The 14,784-nt window shown below is 35.7% G+C and overlaps 1 protein-coding gene across 4 annotated transcripts in view; it reads right to left on the bottom strand.

Moving 5' to 3' along the window:
* LOC131034044 (uncharacterized) overlaps positions 1–6,485 on the bottom strand; it is a 279,391-nt gene extending 272,906 nt beyond the window's left edge. The window contains exon 1 of one of the 4 annotated variants that reach the window (XM_059216829.1): positions 6,312–6,485. Coding sequence is in view for 1 of the 4 variants with exons in the window: in XM_059216830.1 (XP_059072813.1) it covers positions 6,114–6,123 (10 nt within the window). In the remaining 3 variants the exon portion in view is untranslated. Of the gene's footprint in view, positions 1–6,113; positions 6,139–6,311 lie in introns of those variants that run through there. The other 3 variants (XM_059216828.1, XM_059216831.1, XM_059216830.1) reach the window with 3 other exon arrangements.
* Between the last annotated feature and the right edge of the window lie 8,299 nt (positions 6,486–14,784).

Raw genomic sequence — 14,784 nt, 5'->3', positions numbered from 1 at the left:
CAAGAACTAATATGGCTCCAGGAGAAAGTAGGTAAAAACAGTAGAATTTCCACCAATAAAATAAAAGTGGTCTATCACAACACCACAGAGGCCATGCTAGAACAATGGGCTTCTTGAAACCTAAGAATTGTAACCTCGGATAACATCAATCAGCAGATAACATGCTGCAAGAAACATGCAGCAACCTACAAAAGATGTAAGCACACAATTTGCTAATTTATTGGTTTGGGTTCAGGGTCTTGGTATGTGGGGGTTGGATTTGCTTTAAGTTTATCTGGACCAAAAACATATAAAAAGCATAAATATATACATAATTGCAACCTAAAAACAGGAATTAAGTTCAGAATACCATATAGAATGGTTTGTCTTTTCCATTAAAAATGAGGTGAAAATAAATTTGTTTTATTGCTTCAAATGGTTTAGATGAAACTTTTAGATTTACAGGTCACCTTTTTTTTCAGTCAAAGTGTAAAACATAAAGTCAAAACGTGTACAATAAAAGAGGAACGTAAAACTTTTGTATTTCCTTAGAAAAAATTGCCAGCCCTAACCTTCAAAGGTTAAAACCACCAAAAGATTCAGATGGTCACCAATAGATTCAGAATTACATAGAATTTGTTTATTAATTGAATACAGCAGTGTTCCACAGTCTCGGAATGGGTTTTAGGGACAGGGGACCAAGGGCCTACGTTTGGGGGACAGCGGCAAGGGGTGGCACATATGCATATAGTACTTGAAAAAATGGTTATAAAAAGATGTGTAAGGAATAAGCACAAGAAAAAAATAAATGAAACTTTGCCACACTGTAAAGTTTACACTAATAAACATCAAAAACATGAGAATGATTGCACTGAAATTCGAACATTAACAACGGTGGGCAATGCCCCTCGTGGGGTCCTAGGGGCAAGCACAAATAATGCCTCCAAAATCTCACAAACCTTCATAACGAATGTCGTTTTCACAATTTTTTGTTTTAGGTTGGGGTAGGACTGGGGCAACAAGATACTCCTGGGAGTCCCCAGGATGGTCAAGGGAATCCTAGAAGTCTCTAGGACATCCCCAACGTCCCAGCAGCGCCTTGGCAGCGATGGTGGTGCAACGAGGGGATATTTTCCCCAAGTCCCCCTATCCCAGAAACACGAGTATTTGGGGGCAGGGGGGGAGGGGTAGACGCGTCCCTATGGTTCAATAGAATACAAGGAACCATCTAGGTTATTTTTTGGGTTGCTTTGAACACGGGATAAGTCTGCTGCAATTCTTGACAAGAAAGAAATCATCAAACATATCAGTTTGAACCAAAAAAGTTTACCTTTAAGGTTGATATGTTTTAACTTCTAATATTTGTAACTAAATTTTTATGAATAAATAAAACCACGTTTTCAAGTTTCCTTGGCAAAAACTTATAATGAATGAATTGAATTGAATTGAAGGAATTTTAATAAAATCCTAGGGGAGCAAGAATCGAAAGCCCTAACACTTCTCAAGTTCTTTTTTGATGATCTCTTCAGTTGTGAATCTTAATCAAGTAGCCAGCAATTTTGTGAAGTCTTGCCTCAGCCAAGAGAATCTCATATGGGACTGTAGATTTGACTTCGAGAATGCAAGTAATTAGATGTTTTTGAATTCTTTCCACCCACCTCCACTTGTGGTTTGACATGTTGCTCCCCCAAACCTCACAGCCATAGAGGATAACCAGTGTAACCAAAAAGTGCTTTCTTGGTTTTCCAATCACATAACTTTGCTTTCCTGCATCTATTTTGCAAAAGGTAAGATGCTCTCCAACTTCATTGTATCCTTTTTGTTCTACATGTCTCCCAACTAAGTTTGTTGTGAAAATAAATTCCCAGATATTTGTTTTCTTCCACTATCTCCAATTGGTTGCCCTCAAAGATGAAAATATCCTACTACCTCTTTGATAGGGAGGATCCTAGTTGCTTGAGTCAGCTTGACTCACTCCAAGGCCTTTTTCCTAGCCTAACCCGAGAATGCTTCTCTCTATTCCCCTAATCTACTCTAGGTCCTCACTACCGAGGTTTGATACTCTGCTCTTTGTGAATTCACTTTCGTAAATCCACCAACTCACCAGACACCTTGCAGGGTTTGCTCTACCATGGATTATACCTACAACTTCTCCTAAGTTGTTTTCCTCTTCATGCTTGGATCTTTCTTCCTATTGATCCCATCTTCCTTTGGTCTGAGGCTAATAGCCTAGACTCCAGTCTACCCTACAAGTGATTTCTCTTGGTCACTGATACCTAGTCAGGCTATCATCAAGCTCGCCTAGGGCCAGTCTGCTGAAACGGTCGATGCCATTCACTAGTCTGCTACACATAGAACTCTACTATACATGGTTGGCTCTTCTTGACAACCTCCAATGGTCGTGTGGATCCCACGATAGAGAATCAAGACAGAGCCATGTCTATCTACTTGTCACCAACAGAAAACAAAAACAGAAAGACAATATTATCTACAGAGCCGAGCTTGGCACGACTTCAAAATGGGAACTCACAAAACACAAAAAAGTAACATCTACTATATCACACTGGCATTTAAAAATTTAAGCCATCATTTACAGTTTTCAAATGAAAATTGAACTCTGAGAAAGAAACTAGAAAATTGTCTTCAAATTGTTATTCAAAAGATGTTCTTTGTTCCACCTATCCAACCTCCTTCTAACATCTATACAAAATGCCCATTGGGTCTTTTATAGCCTCTACGACATGTCATGAAACATCCCTAACGAACGAGATCGAACTCAACACAATCGGTTTCCTGCTGTAACTGTCTTTCAACCTCCATCGGGTCATCGGGTTAGCACCGCAACACTTATCCCGACATCCGATGGCGGTTTACAACTCACTTGTTTTTCTATCGGGTCATCGAAGTAGCCTCAAAACACTTACTCTGATGTTCGATGACATTTCACACATTGCGCACTTCCACATTGGTTTCCATCGGGTCATCGGGTTAGCATCAAGACATTCTTGCCGATGGCCGATGGTGCGCTCCCAACAAAAAGCTTCCTTATCGGGTTGTTGGTATAGCCCCAAACATGTTCTACCAATGGCCGATGATGCACTCCAAACCGCATGCTTTCCCATCGGGTTATCAGGCGGCACAAAAACTAGTCTTGCCGATACCCGATGGCTCTACTTCGACTCGCTCCGCTCGCTGACTTCTCGCTGGGTCCCACCATGGTCGCCAAGTCATGGGCGATAAACCTCGTGCAGCTTGCCATAGCGGTATAGCGACCGATGTTGATCAACCCGGGACTTGCTCACCAGTTAGCTGGCGGTTTCATCGGGTTATCGGGGTAGGTCTTGCCGAAAAACAAAACTTTCACAAAGAAGATAAAAAATGCACTCCAAGCTCCAAACAGACAACCTAATGGACTAGAACCAGTCCTTATGCCAAAATTGTCAAAATTGCAAAGGGTATTTCCTCACCCTTAGGTGCTCCTGCACCACTCTTCCTTGTCAGCAAAAAGATCATGACTTTGGTTTTGCTGGTGTTTACTTGCATCCCAACTTCCTACTTCCTGGCAAAAAAGCTCTAAAGCCTTCAAATGATATCTCAAACCTTGGGCAGTTTTAGCAATGAGAATAAAATCATCTGCATATTCAAGTAACTTCACCACATACCCAGCAAGTTGAATACCCTCCCCATCAACATTGTTTAACCCTTCTTCAAATTTATCAATATACAAACCAAATAAGGTGGGGGATAAAGGGCAACCTTGTGTGACACCAATGTCGCTATCAAAGCATTTTGACATTCCCTCTTGGTTCTGCTTTTAGCTGTAACCTGCTCATAAAGTTTACGTGTCACTGCCCTAAGTTCATTGAGAATCCCAAGTTCCTCTATTCTGATCCAGAGTTTGTCCCTAGGGACAGTGTCGAAGGCTTTTTTGAAATCAATGAAGCAATAAAAAGCTTCATCTCCTTGAGTTTCACAAACCTTTTCAATGAAGTGCCTAAAAATGATGCACTGATCAATGGTAAAATGCTTTGATCTGAAACCAGCCTGCCCTTTAGCTCTTTTTCACTCTTTTTCAGCCCAATTGCTGTTTCTGCGTTCTATCATGGAGCTTGCTGAGAATAGGGTTGACCATGATAGTACAGTAGTTAGAAGGGTTATTAATATCACCACTTTTGTGAAGAGGGCTAACCACACTGGTTGTTCACTCGTCCGGAAAGCCACTTTGAGTGACATTGTAAAAGAATTTTTTGATGTGAGGAGCCAAAAGCTCATTTCCCCATTTTAAGAATTCAGCTTTCAGCCCATCGATGTCTTGAGCTTTGCCACTAAAAAGAGTTTTTTATTCCTTGCTTGACATCTTCTAAGGAGGAGTTCATTCAATGCGCTAATCATGGGGGGCTTTCCTTTGTCATGTGTTTGTTCATAAAGGAGTCTTGCATAAACTAGCCATTGAACCTCCGCGATATTATTTTTTATTTGTTTTCTCCTTTGTTGCAGCTCTCTCCAAAAGCCTTTGGGTTTGTTCTTACCCAAAAAATTTAACTCTTCCAATCTTGAAATCACATAGCTTTCTTTTTTATATTTTATCAACTTCTCATACTTTGTTTTGCTTTCTTTGTTTGATTCATTCTCTTTGATGGATCTCTTTGCAGCTTTGCAGTCCTCATCATACCAAGGGTTAGTTGGGAAGGTGTTTAAGGCCCCCTTCTTAGGCCTGGATCTCTTGCACACCTTCAACGCCTTGTGGCTTAGGGGGATCAGCATGCTGCTGCAAATATATTCATTTCCTTCATTGTTTTCTTTGTATGTCATGCTGCATTTTGCCATTTGAAGATGTTGTTTAAATGCAGCAGTGAACAGTTCTTGAGTTTTTCCGATTCATGAGAATCTTTCCTTGTGAATGGGTTTTTATTATTCTACTTGAGGTTGGTATGTGAATTTATATAATATTATTGTAGTAAATTGAGCATAGATTTAGTGAGTATTGGATAACTCGATTAAAATTCCCGTCCTCCTTTATTGTTGGACGACTTCAGACGCATTGCATCCATTTAATAAGGCTTAATACCGATTGATCAAACATGTAATGAAAGCAGACGTTTCTGAATAGCTTTATATCAATCTCATGAGTAAGTTGTACAGTTGTTAATACCAACTTTGAGATTGATTCATTGCGAGCACCTCCAAATCCAGGATGGAGCATGTAAATGAAATAGGTTCGCTCAGCATCGTAATATTATTTAAAAGAAGACACTGTAGGCCTTCATGGGAGCGATGTCATTACTGCAAACAATGCCCAAAAATGAAGCCCGCTTGCCTCGTATTGTTGTTGGTTGGAAAAGTGGAGTCTATTGGAGATTGCCTGTAGCGACCCTGAGAAAGTAACAGCCATTACGCTGATGATGTATGTGTCACTGGAGATAAACGAACCAACAGACTAGCAGAGCCCTTAATATGAATTGTTTGGGCTCAGCAAGAACTTGTGCCCAAAAGCATACAACATATATATGTACAGAGTGCCCATCATTGTTTCAGGATGAAGGAGAATTACAAGATAATTCTGATATTGTTGTATGGTCAAAAGAACCTACTGTAAGGGATTCATTAGTCTTAACAGTTCTAGTATTCATGTATAGCGGGGGAATGGGTAAAAGATAATTCACCCTTCAAAAATAAATAGATATAAAGAAGCATCTAAAATTACTCCTAGCAATATATAAAATGTCTTCCAAGGAAAAAGAGCAGCCAAATTCTTCTGAAACAAATGTACAGCCAGTTCAGAAATTACACTATCAATGTGGCTAAAGAGAGACTCAGTCCATAATTCAATACAAAGCTCGTTTAGACAGCTCCCCACCAGAACAATTCAATGCCCAAACCATAATAGGAGCGTTTGTAAAGAGAAAGAGGCGTAATGGAAAACCTAAAACGCGCTTAAACAATAAAATAAAAATTTAAATCTACGAAACAAAATCACATTGACAAATTTCTAAGCACATATCTCAAAGCATGTAATCTTTAAGTGAATTCCATTACATAGAAATTGTGATTTATCTTACACTCAGCATATGCATCAGCAAAGCATCACAAAACTAGCTTTGCCAAAAATTAAAATTAACTTTGGTTGGCATTACACTGAAACATGTGAAATGGGTTTCGCCATCCTAGGCCACTGATAAAATAAATAAAAAGCCAAATACTACCATAGAACCCTACATAACAATTGTCTCAGAGATATTTCTGCCTCTCTACACAAGAACAGTCAATTTATTGTATGTATATTTCAGAATTGATTTTATATACGAAGAGATCCAAGGTTTGATTGAGCAGACCACTAATAAAGGAAGCTTCAATTCCAACCGTTCATGGCCAGCTGAAAATGGGCTGTCTAATCCTCTTCAACGAGTATGCCATCAATTACGAACCGTCATCAGAGGTTTAAAAAAAACCAGTTGCATAAATTATCATAGGACATTTAATTAAATCAAAACGATAAGCAAATGCTCACGTAATACTCAAATTAAATGTAGGAATTAATCATAGTAAATTATAAACATAGGATTTCTAATGTAAGAAAGTGAATTGCAGATGTTTAAAATTGATGTTTAAATTTTAGTGTCTACAAAGCCGTTCTCTAAGAGAGATGATATGCAAGCTCATACTCATGTGACTCTAATATTCTTATTATCTTTACATCATATTATTGTATTATTGTTTGGAGCATAAGATCTTTGAGTTTTTCTATAATTATATCACTTTCAAATGATTTTTCTTTTTCTTTTTTTAGTTGTGTAGCCATTTTGGTCTCATACTTGATGCTAGAGTCACTAGCTTAGATACTCAAGAAAATGGCTACTAAATGCTTATACAAATTTGTATTAAGGTAATATTTTTGCCCTTGAAGTTATGCTATTTACTTATTGATTTTCAGGATTTTTATAAATGATTTGAAAATGATACCTTTGTTAGTTATTTTAGGGGAAGAATTCCTCTTAAAATGTGCCTTGAAGTTGGATCAATTAAATTATATACTGGGGTCTTGCATGGGATCCACATAAAGATCATTCAAAATCTTACTAAAGGTTTTCTTTTTCACTTTGTTAACACTAAGTTTGTTAAGACTGTGATTAACATGGCCCCTAGCACATTGGGTTCTCTTTGTTTGTTTCTGCCCTAAAACTCTAAACATATTTTTATCTTTGAAGAGCATGCCCTTAAAGTCTTGATCTAGGTTGAGTCCCTTGGTCTTCTCCTACCACTCTTGTCCTTTATAGACCATGTCACAATGTCTCTAGGGCATGCGATTCATGTAGAGTATGAACATTTCTTTTTTATGCACTCTCAAAAAAAGATCTACATCCAAATTGATCTCTCTAAGGACCTTAAAGACTCCATTCAAATCTAAGTTGGTACCCAAAATCTCACTCAATAGGTCATGTACCTTAACCTATCGAATACTCCACATTTTCTCTAGTTTGTTTCTCCTCTTCAATTCTTTAAACCAACCTTGCAACATGCTTGAAAATTATGGTTGTTTGCTTCATGAGTGAGGGGAGCAAGATCAATTCTAGTAACATTGTAATCACACGCATCCATTTCTTCTTCACTTTTGTTGACTAAGGACTTAGTAATATCAATGTATTATGTGTTGAATGCATTGTCTATTATTTACCTTGAGTTAACTCTAGCTTTCCAAGGCATTAGGATAGTTTGAAGTGTGTCATTTACAATATCAAAGAATGGTGAAATTACTTTAATAATCTTCATCTTTTTTTGTTGCAATTGTTTAATCCAAAGAAAGGGAGGGTTAGGAACAGACATTTGGGAGCCTATAATAATAATTAGAAAGAATTGGCTAGGAATTAATAATAGCATTCACATGAGTTAAAATAAGGGCTTGTAGTGGTGAATGGGGGTGAAGTAATAGGGGGAGCACCGTGATCAAGTGGTTTTTATTGTGGGTATGACAAAGGAGCTACAAAAGAAGCCAAAACAAGAGTGGTAGAATCTAGAAGCACATCTTCGATATGTTGTGTTTGAGAACATTGATTTGTTGTCTATAAGGAGGGATAGCTTCATTTTTTAAAGGAGTTGAAGTTTGGGTCTTCTTGACCTCCAACTTCTTTCTAGGAGCATTTTTTCCACAAGGATCTACACATATTTTCTTTCTATTTGGGTCTTCATTGTCTCTACTACTTGCCAAACTAATCTTTACATGAGTGGTGTAAACCAACTAAAACTAAGGTATTGAACATAACTTTGCTTGTTTCACACTCTATGAAATTCCTTCTCCACCTATATTTTTTCTATTTGTATACTCAACTATTCTTTGTTTAGCCATGGCTTTGATCCACCTTTGATCTTTGGAGCACATAATCAACTCTCTTTTTGATATAAATCATTTCCTCATTTTCCTAGTTAATTGATAGCAAGGGTAACAGTAAGGTAAAAAAATTATATGTAGATCTATCAAATCAAAATTATTCTCATTATTCTTGTACATGATTTGTTATGTTATGAATGCGTTCAACTCATCAAAAGTTATTCTTATCCAATCTCTCTTCCTAACTTCAAAATTATTTTCACAATTTTCCTTATCATACTTCTTATGAGGAACATGAAGTAATCGTGGACCAAGTTTAAGATTATCTTTGACAAGTTTTTTGATAACAAAGTAAAATATTTTCACATAAAATTGTAGTGTTATATTGGAAAATGATCTTTCAATATCCTAGGCTTAAAAACAAGGTTTACACCAATAGTAGTTGAGACCTTTTAGAATGATACTACATCTACTTTTTATCATTGTCTTTTTTATTTACTTAACAAATTTGTTTGTGTTTCTCAATAAGGGTCATTTTATCATTTACAAAATGTGGGATATCATAAGGGACACCCCCCAAATTGAAAAGGGTGAACATAGGAAATTATATAAAATAAATCTTGTATTTCTTATTAAAGTTCTTTTCTTAGGTAAAATTTGAACTATTGTGCATCAACATTCAACTCCCTTATTGTATGCATAGTGACTACACCATTCACTCTCCAAAAAACTGTATTACTCTTCAAAAATTAACTAGTATAATAATCACATACTTGGATTGTCTTAGCAAATACACCTAGGATCCTAAGACCAAGCCACACTTTGGTACTCGCTATGGCATAAAACAAATAGGAAGTCATATAAATTTGCTAAGTCCCTTCAAGGTTCACATATTGCTCATAAAAATTATCATTAATAATATTTGCCTAGTAAATACATTGTTGACCTTGGCATATGACATTATTGAAAACACACCTTTAGAAATGAAACATGTTTGTTTCATTATGGCCTATGATTCTATTCAAAAGTGTGATCAAGAGGAATAGGTATTCATGCAAGGCTTTCTTATTGTAGTGTCGAAAATTTTATGCTCATATAATTTCACATTTATAATTTGCACTCATTTAGATTTGAACATTAATGATAAATTTTATATCTCAATTTCAAATTTTTTATTTCATGATCCAAAATGACAAGGCATTACCAACTTGCAATTTGAAAAACAACATAATTATCCTAGACTATTGTTGGAGTAATTACAACATTTATCTAATTATTATTTAATTAGGTCCTTTAATTTCTTTTTCACTTAAGCTAAACTTGGGTGCTTTTTATTATCTAGATTTTGATTTTCAGCACTAATTCTAGTTGTAGTTGAGCTTAATTAAGCTTGTACTTTGCATTGCTTTAGTTCTCGTAATTTTAGCATTAGGGTTTTGCAACTATGGTTTCACTCATCCTTTATAAGGATCCATTCACTGTAATTGTATATTCAATATTGTGTCAACAAAGATTACTTTAGTGGTGAATATTCGCCAATGGCGAAATTTTCATGTCGATGACCTGGGAAATGGCAAATATTTTGTACCGAATGGGGGTGGCCATGTCGCCAGAACATTATCAATTTACATCAAATTCATGGCCTAATCGCCATATGTTTTATGTAATTAAATGTTTCTATGCAAGGATTTCGCCAATACAATATACGATGGACACAAGGTAAATTTATTTTTTTCGCCTACACCCTCCGAGGTTGCCTTAATAGACGACCATAATTCGCCTATAGGCATATGAAGATGTGTTAGCCAGGAGGACCCAATTCACCTGGCATTTTGCCGATGCGTGTCTCCATTCACCCCAACTTTCGCCAACTATATTGCATTTGCCAATTATTTGGACGACCCATAATCGCCTCAAAAATTACATAAGTCGTGTTACAGTTATGCGGGAGTCACAAAATATTTGTATACCATATAAAATTCCCGCAGAATTCGCCATATAAGGATTGGTATAAATACATTCAAAGATCAGATCTATCTCTACACAATCTGGTGGGTTCTAGGCTCTGAATTTTGATCAATAGTGAAGTTTCAGACCAAGAAAAATCATTGTTGTTGACTGCATTGGTGACTGCTAGTGACCTAAAGGTGAGCGATCATATTTTTGAACTGTTATAATATTATTCTAAATTTATCTATATTTGTTTGCACTGTTGAGTTCATTCTTATTCAATGGGGACCTGTCAATGCCAAGTGGTTACCTGGGAGATTCAAACCTTGGACATCTAGATTATAGGTCATAGGGCCAATGAAACATATATTATACTTTATAGTCTATTATTGCTTCTTCAACAAAATGATATTTTTTTGGTAGCCTTTATTTTGTAGGAGATGTTGAATAGGAATAAGGGTAGGAAACCTGAATGTGGGGAAGGCCATGAGAGGCCAACAAAAAGCAGAACATTGTCTTTGTTATTTGGCTTTGTAAAAGATTGTGGTGAAAATCAGGAAGGTACATCATCACAAGTACAAGAACAAAATTCACAACCTACACCGCGTGTTGAAGACGGTGGCGAACCTAATATCTCAGATTAGGATGATCTTGAAGAAGATTATCTAGTAGATGCCCAAGTTATCTGGATTGATATAATCGACTTGGGTGATAATGCCATTGATGATAATGCACGGAAGGGGAAAAGAAAAGCCAGATCAAAAAAGGATCAACCACAATCAAAAAAGGATCCGGAGTGGGATATGTCAGTGAGGAATTTTCAAATTAATTGGGCATCAAAGTATCCATTCATTAAACCAGTGGAGAATCCAATTGAAGGCAAGCCTCCAATAGAATGCGGGTGTAAGATTTGCACTTAGAAATATAACAAGGAAATTAGGTTGTAGCTAAAATTTGACACCATAGAAAAGCATATGGGTAAAGTTTATGAAAAATAAATGATAGACGAACTTGAAAAATCAGTGATAAGATGGAAAACAAAGGAGGAATGTAAGCATGTGAGGAATAACGAAGAGTATTATTTTCACGAGGAAATACAGACAAAGCCTGTTGAAGTTAAAGGTTCTATTGAAGTTAGTTTTGGAAAAGCAATGCAAATAGAACAACTTAGAAAATTTGTTCAGTTAAGTGTTGTTTTTTATATTTTGAGCAGAGGACGTGCTATGACAGATTTCCCATCAATTAATGGTTTATTACACTTTTTGAAAGTTCCTAACTATCCTAATAAACACTGGTCAGTAAATAGTGGATGGGAATGGGCAAGTTGTCTTGCTGAGGTTGAAAAAAAAGATGTAAAGGAAAAAATAAGAGTCAAACTTTATTGCATTTTCTTTAGACGAAGTTACGGCAATAGACAATACTTCATAGGTATGCATGCATATTTATATTGTACAGAATCATGCTCGCCAACCTCATCTACTATATCATGCTAAAATGAAGGAGAGTGAGATAGCAAAAAATTTATTCCAACTAGTAAAGAGAAGTTTAATTGAATATGGAGGTATGGATGACATGACGATTGCCAAAAAATTAGTGTGTTGGAGCAGATGGAGCTTCAGTAATGCAAGGTCAGAGGAACGGTCTTTGTACAAAGATTGAAACTTCATTTGCACCGTACATTAGTGCAATTCACTGCATGGCTCACATAATGAATCTAGTTTTTGGAATTGTGAGCAAGTATGCTTCGGTAAAAAAAAAATGAAATTTTAATCAGAGAGCTCTACTCACACTTTTGTCGAAGTCCCAGGCGATTTATGGATTTTCAACACTTTGTTGATGGAATAACTGATGGGAACAAGCTTCTTAAGGATAATGATACTAGATGGATCTCTTTGGTTGGTCCAGTGCATCGAGTTTTTTCAGAATATCCATCCTTGATTGGACTATTTCACACAACTTGCGATGAATCAGAGCAACCAAAATTTCCTAACCATCTTCGGAGATTAAGTGATCTAGAGACACTCTTAACTTTAGTAGCTCTTATGCTCATACTAGAGGAAATGAGGAATATTATGAAGGCTGCCCAAATAAGAGCTCTGTATATTGCAGAATATGCTAAGTTGCGTAAGATGACATGCATGACCCTCAACAATCTCTATCAAAATCAACCAACACTATCTGATGAAAAATTTGTTAAGTCACAGATTTGAACAATCCTTATAACTTTTTAACAAATTGGTGCAAATGGGGAGGTATGTGTCAATGTACAAGGAGTTGAGATACCAAGGCACTTCTATGCCACGGTTGAAGCCCGAGGAACCAGGAAAGGGCCCCAGGAAGCAACTAGCAAGAGTTACTAGGGAAGATTTCGATAAGGTTGTTGATTTTGTAACTACTTATGTGAAGAAATTTGCCTTTGATCTTTCCTCACAAATTAGAAGCAGATTCCCTCCTCACAACCTACTCGAAGCCATGTCTATTGTGTTTCCTCAATATTGGAGCCTCAACAATGCAACTGATTTCGAAGTAAGCTACTGACTTTGATAAAACAATTTTGCATATCCAAAGAATTGAATGGAGTAACTATAAATGGAATATTAGATGAAACTCGTCTTAGAGAGCAATCATCTCGTTTTGCATGCACTATGAGGGAACAATATGGCACAATGAAGAATGTCATGTCCCCTCCTTGATCATTATATATAACCTAAATGAAGAAACTATTATTAATTAATATGATAATTATCAACAAATGATTACTTGGAATCATTAAATATTTATTTATTTATTAAATAAAAATTAATTCTTCTTGAAATATTTAAATAAAATAAATTAATATTATATAATTTGAAAATATTATAAATAAATATTACATATTAATAAAATAGTGATATTTAAATGTTTGATCAATAACAATGTGTAACTATAATTGATCAATGATAAATTAATAAGTAAACATTCATCATCATAATAACAATGTAATTAGAAACAAATATAATAATAAATAAATAAATTTAATTATTAAAAGTAGACTGCAGGTGTCAGAGATTGTCCCTTCAGCAATAAACAGTGATAATCAGCTTTAGTGTTTATTGGTAGTGATAGGGAGTACTAAAAAGGGAACGATACCATAACACATACCAGTGATAAACAAAGATTCAACGTTTGGTCAAAGAGATACAAACCAGAGATTGTGATTAAATTAAAGAATTGACTAATCAAATGAGTAGTCATAAAAGATAGCAAGCTACTGACTTTGATAAAACAATTTTGCATATCCAGAGAATTGAATGGAGTAACTATAAATGGAATATTAGACAAAACTCGTCTTAGAGAGAAATCATCTCGTTTTGCATACACTATGAGGGAACAATATGGCACAATGGAGAACCCCAGCAAAGAGGGATCAATAACAAGGCTTTGGAAATATATATCTGAGAATGCAACATTGTGTGATTCAATGCCAGAATATTTGAAGCTTGTTGATTTATGTCTTACCATGATATTGGGTTTGGTGGAAGATGAGAGAGTTTTCAATGCTTTGAGGTTCCTAAAATCAAAACTTAAAAACAAACTAGACAAAAATTTGGAAAATTGCTTGAGGCTCTATACATCTAGGTATGATGTCCACACTTTCCCTTACGATAGGGCACTGCAAATCTAGAGGTCCAAAAGTGAAAGAAGAGGTTTGGGCAACACTTCAAACCAAAGTGCCAGTGGGACTATTGACTCATGTACTAGACCTGTTGGTAGCATTGAGATGCAGTTCAATGAAGGTATGCAAACTCAGAGTGAAGAAAACACAGACAAGAATCAAGAAAGCTCTGAATTTGATGAGGATGAATAGAAATTGTAAGAGATTGGTATTTATTAATCTTATTACTGTATCTCATCATTCATATTACAAAAGCATACTATTATGGTTGATAAGTTGATGATATTTTATGAGTCTGTCAACTTTTTGTAATTATAATTTAATATTGATTTGTAATTGTATTTTTCAACTTTCTATTTCCATATTTAGCATAATAAAAGACCATAATGTGTTTATTGATACAGAGATGTTTATTTAGACATGTTGAGAACTTAGATTTTCATTAATTCTTTCAAAATATAGTTATATGATACAATTCATTCGATACACCACTTTGTGTGATTCTCCATGCAAAAGTCAATACAAAGTTTCAGAACCCTTTGCAAATGACCTTGAATTCCCTTTTATAGAACAGGGGAGCAACAACAACTTCAAGTCGATTTGCAACATGTGAATGAAGACTCAACATCAAAATCACAAACTCAACACAAATTTACATGGCCATCACAAGCCGGATTAGCAATTTAACAACTGCTACATGTCTGATGTCTCCTATTCAAAAAATAGAGTTCGAAATTAAATATTAATTCAAGCCATGGCAAATTAAATATAGATAATAGTAGTGCCCAAAACCTAGTAATCAGAAATAGAGAAATTCAGAAACTTTAAAACTTGGGAGAATTTGAGAATACAAATTTACAGGCTGAAGGTTTGCATT

Source organism: Cryptomeria japonica, chromosome 2 (genome assembly GCF_030272615.1).
Source record: "Cryptomeria japonica chromosome 2, Sugi_1.0, whole genome shotgun sequence".
Taxonomy (NCBI): Eukaryota; Viridiplantae; Streptophyta; class Pinopsida; order Cupressales; family Cupressaceae; genus Cryptomeria; species Cryptomeria japonica.
Note: the sequence above shows the minus strand (reverse complement) of the source record. Positions and strands in the feature narration are given on the sequence as shown.